Here is a 12,068-nt window from a genome sequence, read left to right as displayed (position 1 = left end):
TTCTATAAATAATACATTGTAACTAATAAACTAATTCTACTTTTACTATAATTTTTTATGCACACAGAGTTCACCTGGGTTCATTTTTCAACAAACTCATGCTTGTGCTACTCTGTCAGTAGAACTGAAGGTTACTGAGGTCAAAGTCACTTCAGTCCTTCCATGCTGAAAGGTTTCTCTCAGGGTGGTTGTAACAGTTTTAAATCTCTACCTTTTAGGATGATGTGTTAGTGAGAACATGAAGTGAAATGTTGTAAGTTTGAACAGTATCAGTATTAACAGTTTTCAAATACAACAGAATCAAAAAACATTGGGGTCTTACCCCAATTTTTAAGAAACTACAGGACATGAACAGTATTAATTTTTAATAAAATGGTACTCAGAATTTCCCCTGTACTATTTATGTTTGAGAATTTACCTCTAGTGCCAGCCCAGACAAGACAAGAAGAGCAGCTCAAGAGACACTGAGATACACAGGTTCCTGCCAAGCTGCTCAGAACCACAGCCACGAGGCTGTAATGCCTCACAGCTCTGAAGCATACACACATTTAAGTATCTTTAATATAAATGTTGGGGGTTTTTTTTACCTCTGGGGTTTCAATTTGTTTCAAGACTGCTTGAGACTACCTATAACACAGGGAATGTGGGAATCTCTGCCACAAGCCAGGTCAGAATCCAATGCTCCCGCGTTGTAATTAAGTGATACCGCTGAAATTTCTCAACACCAAAATGTACTGCTAGATCACTTCAGTGTGCTGGTAATGTTAAATCATTCTCAAAAGTGAGTCAAGAGACTCAGAAAAGCATGGTGAGACTATAAGGAGGGTGCAGCATTGAGAAGGGAGGAGATGGCACTGCAGATTGACTTTCCAGTCACCTCACCCCAAAGGAGCAGTGGAGCAGGGAAGGCACCAGCTGCTCCCCTACTTAAAAGTTACCTCCAGCCTTTCTCAAAAAGTAAGCAGCTGTGCCTGCCTGGGGCCCACTGGTGTTCTGGGCAAGGAGCAGGAGGAACTTGCAGCAGGAGGAATTTCCTCAATTTAACATCAAATTCCAATAGAGGTGCCAGCAGAAAATGCAGTCACTCTGCTACTTAAAATTGCCTGAATGCAGGGGCAACTTTTACAGAGCAAGAGCAGCTGCTGTCTCTGAGACTAGAGATACATGGCAAATTGCAGTAGGATGTGACACAAGCTGTCATTTGAACCTATGGAATTAACAAATGTGATAGGAAATATGTAACCCATCATTACCCTATACTTATTTTGTTAGTGTGATAATTCAAGTTATATATAAATGGCTAATTTGTCACTTTCCCTTTTAGATCCTGCACTAGTTTTCCAGATTTCTTACACTATGCTGCCTGCCTTCCATGCATCCTGCCTTATTGGCCCTGGAAGACCTCAAATCTTAAAACAAAACCCTTCCAGACAAAAAAAAAGACCAATTGGCAATTAGAGCAGGTAGCTACTTCTCTTTCTTCCCTCCTCCTGAGTGAAGTCAATTCACTCACAATTTTGATCAGCTGTCTGATATGTATATAGAGTAAAGACAAAATTTTCAAATGGAAAATAAATGTATTTAAATACTCAGAAGGCATTGTTGATTCTCAGGCAATCATTTAATAGATTTGCATAATCACCACATCGTTGTTTAGATTTACATATCTGTATGTACACACATACAGAATGAAAGAGCAAGAGAGGGAATTTTCTGTGTTGAGCCTCGGGAGGATTTTCAAGTGATTTTCCAGCTTTGGTTTCTCACAAAACTGCTTGCACGAAACAAAAAAGACTCCTATACAAGACAAGGAAGAAAAACAAAGTCGATAAAATATTGAAAAGTATCAGTGACAAAAAGGCATTGATTCATTCCTATAATTTTCCTCTAGAGGTCAAAAGAAGACTTCATTAATTTTTTCACACTGCCTGTTGGCTCTGGCTGGAATATAGCTCCTACCCCTCACATACACAAAGCTACAGCTTTCTGGGGATAAGGGCAGAAAAAAAGAGTAAATGAAGCAGAAACAATAAAAACTGTCTAGTGAAAAAGTAAAGCAAAGCAATTTCTCAAAGGCTTTAGTCCCATTTTTTTTATTCTGCTTTGGTTGTTTGTATTAATTTATTTTTTTATTCTAACCTTCTTGTAGCAGATGCACACATCACTTGGTCTTTAATATTTTTCCCATTTCCCAGAAAAGCAGTACAGAAGTATTTCCTAATACTATTAACAGGATACTTGTCTTTTGGGGTTCTCCATATCTAGTTGATTTCATTCAGGATGCAAGTGCCTTCCAAATGGAGTTACCGCACTTTTTTAAAACTTAAGAAAAAATTTCTAAGTCCTGGACTTCAAATGGTTCATAAGGACTACTTTCACAGTTTTTAATTTTAGCTTCTTGAATCTGTAGTCTCATTTCATGACCAGTGGAGAGAGATATTCTTTGACACAACAGATCAGAGTAAATAAATTTGGCTCCTGTTCAGCATCACAATTAAAAGGGATCAGCTCTCTCCACTCCACAGACAGCCAAGAGAAGTCAGGCTCAGAACAATAATGATGATTTCAAAGAATATTCCTGGACCCTTAAAAATACTAATTTTATTTTTGTACTGATGTCCCACAGGAATCACTGTTTTGAGGCCCCATTTTAAATGCCAGTTGTTCCCCTTGGGCCTACGTGCTCTTCACCATTCAGTCTGTCAGATAATGGAACATGATCCTCAGCAGATATAGATACAAAACTTTAATGCTTTGGGAATTAAAAAGTATTCCAAGCATCCATGTAACTCAGAGAATGCCCAAACAGATGGGTGAGGGCAAGCCCACGAGCCCCATGCTCACCCACAGGGGCAGAGAGTTAAGGGATTGTAGACTTTGATAAGGAAACAAACTTAAGGAGACTGTGCTCTCCTCCTTTCTGGCATTCACTCCAACCTACTATTAATGACCGCCTGGTCAACAACGCTGAAAAATGCAACAAAAGGAAAAAAAGAAGTGAAGTGTGTTTTAAAAACAGATCAGATTGCTGATCCAGTCTCCAGCAGAGCTACAGCAACAGTTGTCAGCCCAAGTGAGAGGGCAGGGCTGTGAAGTGTGGGAGCAGGAATGCAGTTCCAGGGGGCACAGGGACTCGTTAAACACCCCCTGGTGCCAGAGGTCCCACAATGTGAAACCATACCCAGTCAGATGTGATACTGCTTTGCTGCATCAGCACAATGCTGTGCTTTAGGTAACAAATTTAGAGAGGGGATGCAGTAAACTTAACAGGGCACTAAGCATGTCTGTGCCAGAGCTTGCCTTGTGCTCAGCCTCCTTAGAGTGGGAGGGAAGGCACGTGAATCCATCTGCTCCTGCCCACATGGATGTCATCTAATGTGGGCATCAGGCCACACTCAACATAGTGTCATGCCTTACCATGACAGGTTCCTCTCTGCTCCTAGGCTATCACAGTGGCTGAGAATTTTTCTCCCATGTTTCCATCAAAGAATTTTGGGGATTTTTAATGACAATTAATTTGATTTTGCTTTCAATACATCCATTTTACAGATTGAGAATTCCAGAAACAGGGAATAGCTAAAACCATCACCTTAATCTCTTGGGTTACTAGGTATGGCCTGCTGTTACATGCAGGAATAAATACTGGATGCATGGACAGTCATCTTGCAGCAACTGCCTGAAAAGCTGGAAGAGGTTACTGCCGTTTTTGCTGCCACCTTCCAAAGGGAATTATCACAGAGCACCTGAATCACAGAGCATTTGAACCCATGGCAGTTGCTGCTAAGGAGAACAGCAGGGCGAGTTTAAATGTTTTCAATGTCTGATCTGAGCTATGCCAGATGCTTTCCCTTCAGAAAGTGCTCAGGAGCTGTTCCCCAGCTTGAGTACCCTGGCAGTAGTGACCAGCAATAAGCAGGGCAAAATAAGAGAGATGGGAGTGCAGAGGGCTGGCTGGCTCCTTTCAGGAGCAGATATGAGCTGATGTATCTTAGTTTAAATACTCCAGCCTTGTGCAAACACTGATCAGCAAAAACAACCATTCTGTCCCACAAGATATTCCTTTTGCTACACTCTGGTTTTGGTTAGGAAGCCTCAGAGTCTCCTGCCCAAGATGACAGAAACTACTTTTCACTTGCTCCATGCCCTGTAAGCTCAGCATTTCTTCAACCGCTATCAAACATGCATCTGTATTCTTAATTTTCATTTCCACACATAAATTGTCTCTTCACTACCCTCTGCTGTCCATTCAATGCCATGTCACTCTCAGAACAGCCTTACTGCAAAGGTTTAAGGTAGAAGCATATTTTTCCATCCCACTTCATTTAATTGAGCAAAGGGCACAGGTGCCCCAGCAGTCTGTGCAAGTGATGGAAGGAGCCAGGAACCTCTGAAATGCAGTAGAGCTCTTCTGAGATCTGAAGTGCTTGTGGGAATTGCCCATTTCTCCCCACTAATGATATATTCCCCAAAAAAGGTCTCTATTATGTGCCTAAAGACAGATGGTATGAATTTGGACTCAGGTGACCCACCCACTTCAGTCTCAAATAAAGTGTGGATTCAAACAAACTCTCTGCCCATGAAGCACATTTCTTGGGATTTTTGAGTTCTAGATCTAGAAACCAAACACATTTGGTGAACAACACTTGAGGAAACAAATGGGCTAGGTGAAACCATAGTAAAACCAATGAATGAACCAATGAACCATAGTAAAACCAATGATCTCTCCATTATTTCTACAGATACCCTTATCCCACATAATGAATCTCCTGTTCCATCCATAATTACAGTAAGCTCCCAGGGATTAAGGCTTGGAAGCCAGAATAAGGATGCATATAAGCCAGTAGGAATCTGGAAACAGGAAGAAGAGGCTCATAAATCAATCTAAAAAGGCCTAAAAATGTCAGTAGAATATAGGAGTGATTATCATCATAATGTGGTTACAATCAAAAAAAAGCACAGAAAGCACATCCTTGAGGCTTTGGAATCAAAAATAGTTGAATATCATGCTAGTCACATCATTCTTGGTTTGGTAATGGCTACGGAAACCAGTATGCAAATATCTTCATGGAGCAACAAGTTCTACATAACCTTTGTAATTTTTAAACAATTAATTGAATCTCCTAGGGAGGCATAGGTTCACTTATAGTGAGAGTCTGTCTTCTTTAGCTCAGTTTACATCTATCAGAATCTAGCTAGCCAACCACATGTTGGTACTTAGCTACCTGAACAGCAGAACAATAAAAAAGCAATTACTATTGTAAATAGCATCCCACTCCACTTTCTTCATATGTTCAATCTCTCCCCAGCTACCAGTTTCTTTTGATCACTCCCTTAACTCTACATCTGAATTTTAGAAACACAGCTGCAGAAAATCTCATAATAAAGTGAGAGTAGGTTCCAGCCACTCAGCAGTGATGTCAGCCTTTGTTTTGGCTGAATAATATCTCTTAAAGATGCCAGACTGTATAAGGCACATCCCAGAATCCAACCTGGTTTCTAAAGAAGTTCCTTACTTTTAATTATCTGTGGGAAAACCACAATGTCCTGTAAGAAAAAAACCCCCATTATCTGAACACCTACTGAACCACAGACAATTCAATTTAACCTTAGAGACAAACTAAGCTTAGTGTTGATTGATACCCCTGTCCCTCTCCAGGAGTCCAAAAACTTCCACCTCTTGTCCTTTCCCAGATACAGTCCCAGCAATCAGCATTAAGGGATGTTTGAGGCACCCACATGTAGAGAACATTATGTGGCCAAAGGTCTCCACCAGACTGCTCTGTAGTGTGACCTAAGTAAGATGCACTGTCAAGATCTGTCACATACCTTCTGCACCAATAGACACAAGTTTCACTCCTTTGCTGGCAATGTAATCCAGAGCTTTGTTGACATTAGCAATTTTATGGAAGCGCATCTTCCCTCTGTCTGGTTTCGGTAGCCTTTCCCCTGCAGAACAACAAATTTAATGTGATTATTCTTAAATACACCTTCCTACAGACATAAAAGTGATTAGAAATCAAGAGTGGATGTTCCCTAACACTACCTAAAATTCAGCAATTATTTTAATGGGTATTTTTCTGAAAAAATGCCAAAGAGGCTTGAATCAAACGCTGAAAAGAAGATTCAAATGTTGAAGCATCTGATTTTGATCTTTCTGATATAGCAGTAAAACCAGAGTAAAATTTTTGTTTGTCCTAAACAAAAATTCTATCTGGAAGATATGTGTAGTTTTTCCTACTCCACTTCTGGTTTATTGCTACTGTCTGTTACAGTAGTTGAATATTAAGAAGGCAGAATGTTCTCAGAGCTCATCATCCTTATCTGCCAGACTGTAAAGAGAGGCTGGATTCTATCCAGCAGATCAGCCATAGCATCCTTGCACATCTAACCCAGAAGAATGGCTTTTAACAACCTCATCCAGTACAGCAGAGAGCTCATTTCAGGGCTAATGTGTTTGAACAAACTTATCTTTTCAAATGATCACAAAGAGTAATAATTTCAAAAGAGATTCTCCATTTCATGAGGAATGATCATTTGAAGAATTTCTTTCCACACTGAAATCTCCAGCAAAAATCTAAACTGTCTTGTGTATTTGTTGCTTGAGCTATTCCCATTAAGGGGATTCTGATCTTACCTTGAAGACTGCTCCACTGAATAATGCATAACAAAAGGGGCATAGTGAGTTTACATCAGTGAGCAAAAGTCCTTAGATGCTTCACTCTTTTGAAAAATGAGACCTTTTGTGACTAAATATTGATCTAGGTGTTCTTTAGGCCCTCACTTTTGAAAGCATTGGTATGACCAATAAAGTCATTAAAAGCAAAGCAAAATGTTTATGCTAAAAGCAGAATAAAATGAATTTGTAACCTATGTGTAAAGGCTTTTTAAATGTTAGGGGCTAAGACAAGGTCCTCAATGTTTTTGCTTTGTCCAGCACCACTGTGATGTCAATGATACCCTGATACATTGCGACATCCTGGAACACAGGCACAAACCAGAAAATTCTGGAGACAAGCAAAAAGCAGAGCTTGTTTTCCCCTCCTTTTTGCTTTATGGTGTGTTTAATTTCTCATTTTTCAGTCTACTTAGAGTTTGTGTTCACTGTTTTGAATCGTTAGCAATTTTTGTTCCTTTAAGAGTGTTTCAGTTCATGTGCTGTAAATACACAGAACACTTTATTTTAGCTAACCTGAGATAACTTCCAAGAGGAGCATCAGTTTGAGGCCATTTCTGAAGTCCTCTTCAATGTTCTCAATCTGTGTGCCAGCTTTCCTGAGGTGGGAATTGCACCAGGCTGTAAACGTCTGTAATAGCAATTAAAAAAAAATACTTATCAACAACTTATCAGTACTTATTTTCAAACAACTGCTAAGCCATCTGAGTAAATACTGTATCTGAAATTTGGATGTCCAGCTCCCATTCACTCTATACATGTTGCCAAGTACAAAATTCTTACCCCAGATGTTCATGAAGATGCAAAGAATTTCTTGAATAGAAACAATTTTGTGCTAGATTCTGCTTGCAGATGCATCTTCAGACAGAAGTTCTACACATAAAGGCAAAACTTGGACAGAAATGCAGATACTTAAGTTTGCAGGGAAAAAATTACCACAAAAGCGACCATGGATATTTTTGTGTCCATAGCAAGTAACCAAGTCTGCTTTTACTTGCAGAGGTGAAAAGCAGAACTAATTCCATGGCAGAGGTCATGTACATGTTACTTTTTGTATGAAAGAAGTCAAAACATGGGCTACTATAAAACTTAGTAGTTAAATTAGTCTGGTTTTAAATATCCATTACTTCTCTCAGCCTTCCGACAAATGGCCCTTGCTTTTCAGCGTCTGTTAAGATACATAAAGCAAGTTTGTATTTACTAGGTATTTTAGCAGGTATTTATCTACATAACAAAGTCACTGTTACTAAACATTTTTAGTAAATTAGACTTCAGCTTCTTAAAATTATCAGATATTTGGAATTCCCCTTCTTTTGCTACATCAAATTTGCAGGTTTTAATTATTTGAATTAAATGTTTTTAAAAGAAACAAGATATATCCCAGTTGTAAATAAGAAATTCCCTTTAGCCTTCTTTATTCTTGACTGTTTTCTTTGGATTATTTAATTTCTGATCTCTCAGAAACAGAATAAGGAAGGCCAGTAGATTAAGACAAAGATCTCCCCTGGAACTGAATTCTACAAATTCCAGACAGATTTGACACCTTAATAAAACATGGACTGAACTTCGCCAAGTGGTCCAATCTTAAAAAAGCAACTTTTTGTTAAAGAATAACATTGTGACTATTGTTGGGCTTGACTCAGTTTCTGTGAAGAATTGATGGGCAGCTTACTGGGCTCTTTTCTCAGTGCTCCTACACTGACAAGGAACAACTTCCTTTTGTCATCTTCTCGTATTGAATCAAAAGGAAGCAAGAAGTGTTATGGATATGGCAGAGCTGTGCAGTGAAGCCCCTAACTCTAGGTACCCAGAAAAAAGAGGAGAGAGAAGAAACATTGGAAGTGTTTCTGGGCAGAGGTCCATGTTGATGTGCAGAGGATGAATTGTAGGTAGGAATGTGAGTTGTTCTGTGTGCACATAGGGATAAGTAAGGTTGCAGCTGAAGCATATCTGCAAACACATTTTAATAAAGGGATGTTTGCTCCCATTCAGGAAGGCAGAACACTCCTCATTTTAAGGTAAACAGCTTTACTGAGCTCATGAGAGACCTGAAACCAGAGCATCTCAATCCTCACAGCACAGATTGTAGGCACCTCCACCATCGGGGCATGACATGATGGAGTGTTAGGATGGCATTTCATTTGGATCATTATAGGGTTAGGATCCAGTTTACAAGACTAATTTTTCTGCCTCAAGCAGTATCTTGTTTTGGTGGTATGTATCTCAAAAGGCTTAGCACCACATTAAGTCATTTACAAACATTAAAAATTATTATGAGCTTCCTGGAAGGAATAATACTATGGAAATACAGAAAAAAAAAAGCACTCGAGGGTAAATGCACATGAACCTTGTATGGCAATTTGGCAATAAATATTAGAAATCTGAACCTTTAAATAAATTAGCATTTCATGAATTAGGCTTAAGTGATGGACATGTGCTTATTTGCAGATGCTATTGCAGTTTGTAGAACTGTTCCAAGCACACCATAATAAACTCGGAGAGGAAGTTGGAGAAAAACCTCAGCCATTTCCATCGCTTCTTTTAGATATTTATGGTAAATGTTCACCTTGTATCACTCAAGTAAATGAGTTTTCCTCATTTTTCATTTAATTATGAGTTTAATGGCAACAACCTCACTGGTTGAGAAGTCTTAAATACTAACCTGATGCCTACTGTGAAGAAGGTTACTTCTCGGTTTCTTAAGAAGAAAAGGACCTTGGCACTTCTTAGCTCATATACATACATATATATATACAAATTAACTTACTTGATGCTGCACTGATAGATAAAAAACATAAGTTTTAAGCAGAGATCACAAAGTTTTCAAATAATTTAAATAATTTCACTTGAAAATTGATATTTTTATGGCACTGAATTTCCTGAGAGACAAATGGTTTGCTAGTGTCATTCTTTCTATGCAGACAATAATCAGCCTATGTTGCTGTGATATAGACAAGGAAAAGATGCTGCTACTGCTGAGACAAACTGTTTTCAAGAAATAGTTTGATGACAGAGTGGTTTTTATTATCTGCTTTTCTATATTTGTAGGTTATTTAAGATTCTTTCCAGTTGTATTGCATTTGTAGCCTTTTGAAGGATAAATTTGGAATTACCACAAGGCCTCCATCAATGAGATAAGAAGTTCTGCTGAAGCACTCTGCTGTGATTGGAGTCTTTATTTAGACCATCTGTATCCAAATAGTTTTGATTACCTTCTATATCTAGAATAAGAGAGTTACATCTTTTATTTAAACTACAGTTTCTCAGTTTTCTGTTTTTCCAGTGCCCCCAGCCATGCCTTGGTGCTGTCTGTCCCCTTCCAACAGTTGTCCTGTGCCTCATGGAAACGCCGCTGCACTTCACAGCAGACTCCTGGTGTGTGGCTTCTGAAGCCTGGTGCCTTCCAAACTAGCTTGTTTCTCCCTGGCCTAAACATGGTTATAGAGATGATTCTTAGGGAAGTGTTTCAGTGATGCAATTCATTAATGACTGCATGAAGGCTACTGCACAATTTAGCTTGCAGATTTCAACAGTTTCCTCAATCCACATTTTATTTAACCCTCATCCCTGTGATACCACTTGTTCTCACTGCTTTGGCTTTAACTAACAATTCTATTCATAGTTATTGAGCAACAATTCAAAGCACGTTCAAGTCCTGGAGATCAAGATACAGCCAGCATATAGTACCCTGGAAATTTGTAATCCATTGGGATTTAAAAGCTATTAAATGACTTAGACAAAGCAAATTCCTTTTTCTGCTGAGCTGTACAGAACATTTCAGAGTATCAGATTGCCCAGAGAAACAAAGCAGGACTTAAGGCACCAAGCTGAATACCAGGAAGAACACAAATAAATGTCTACAAAACTACACATTTCTTTTTAGGATTTATTTACTCTCCATGGCTCAACAAATTGAAAAAATAAATAGATAAACTTTTCTCCTTTCCAAGTTTGTTATTACAAAAGAAAGTTTGCTAACGTTCTGAGAGGAGAGACCCTAGAAAAGAGGATGCAGGGAAGGAAGCTAAAGAACTTTCAGTCCCACAGGTGAATGTTCTCTTAATGCACCATTAATCGTCTACTGCTGTCACAGGTCTATTTTGGAAACAGTAACTCCAGGAAAGAGAATGCAGTTTATGTTCTATGCCCACTTAGCCTGCTTGTGAAGACTGCCAATAGCATATTCTCCACAATTCACAGATCTGTGATGGCAAAGTGTCTACCTATGGGAGAAAAACCCTTACCTGGTAATTTACTCGGGCCACTTAATTTCACAATTCTCTGACAAATAAAATTGCAGCAAAAGGGGCAGCAGCAAAAGGGGCAGCAAAAGGATTTATCCCCTAACTAACTATCAATCAATAATTAATGCCAAAAAAAGAATAGGGTATGCCCAATTTGTACATTTTTTTACACAGACACAATGAATAAGACACTTTGCAGGGGAAAATGGTGCCTTTGAGATATGAGTTGTCCTACAGCTCTGGGAATGCCCACATGTCCTTTTTATGTGAGTATAATGATAATTTGCTTTCGATAGTGGCTCAAAGCCAGAAAACAAGATGCTATGATAACAAGTTTCACACATGCATGTAATAATTTGGATAAAGACAACTGAGAAAGCAACAGTCACCACATCCTCCAATACTGGTGAGTCAAGACAATTGTTCCACCTCCTGCAGATGTGAAGTAAATTTCTAGTTTGGCACCGACGGCGAGTCCATAATGAATATTGCTAAAGCAGCAGCAGAACTTGTGTGCACAGGGGATACACTTGCCCTCATCATTGAAATTCAGAAGTGCATCCAGCCTAATGAAGCACTGGCACCTGTATCCTATTTAGTACATATATCTCATATCATGGCTAACTCTGCCTTTCACTCACTCCAACTCAAATCATTTTCTGTCTGCTGTAGTATTTATAAGTGTTCAAAATTAATATTTATTTCAAAAGCTGTGTGTCTGTTTGTCTGTACCCCTATCAGTAGCCTAAGAAAGGCTACTTGCTCAAAGGAATAATTTGGTTTTACTTGAATTGGAAATTTAATATTTTCTGTTTTCTAAGGAAAACAGAAGCACAATTTGTTTTTAGTGGACCTTAAATTCTAATAACTAGAGCAGGAGAACTCACCTGAGTAAAATTAACTTCAAATACAAACATTCAACACATTTGTTTACATATATATTATCCTGAATTATTTCAGTCTCATAGAGCTGTTTCTTTAAACTGCTTTACAGCCCTTCTTCTAAAGGGCTTTTCCTCTCTCTTTGTGTTGGCTGAGGGTCTTCATTACTTCTAGGCTAAATAGGATGCAGTGATTCACTCTGCAATTATACAGAACATTACTGGGCTCTGAGTGCATGACAAGGGTGTTACAGAAGGAGCTCTGCCAGA

The 12,068-nt window shown here is 38.8% G+C and overlaps 1 protein-coding gene across 2 annotated transcripts in view; it reads right to left on the bottom strand.

The window, feature by feature from the left end:
• ACTN2 (actinin alpha 2) overlaps window positions 1-12,068 on the bottom strand; it is a 67,336-nt gene that overhangs the window by 37,290 nt on the left and 17,978 nt on the right. For both annotated transcript variants that reach the window (XM_058019829.1, XM_058019828.1), the window contains exons 2-3: window positions 7,190-7,304; window positions 5,827-5,946 (exon numbers count right to left, since the gene is read on the bottom strand). In XM_058019829.1, coding sequence (XP_057875812.1) covers window positions 5,827-5,946; window positions 7,190-7,304 — 235 coding nt within the window. The remainder of the gene's footprint in view (window positions 1-5,826; window positions 5,947-7,189; window positions 7,305-12,068) is intronic.

The sequence above is a fragment of the Melospiza georgiana genome, chromosome 3, assembly GCF_028018845.1.
Source record: "Melospiza georgiana isolate bMelGeo1 chromosome 3, bMelGeo1.pri, whole genome shotgun sequence".
In the NCBI taxonomy this organism is placed as follows: Eukaryota; Metazoa; Chordata; class Aves; order Passeriformes; family Passerellidae; genus Melospiza; species Melospiza georgiana.
Note: the sequence above shows the minus strand (reverse complement) of the source record. Positions and strands in the feature narration are given on the sequence as shown.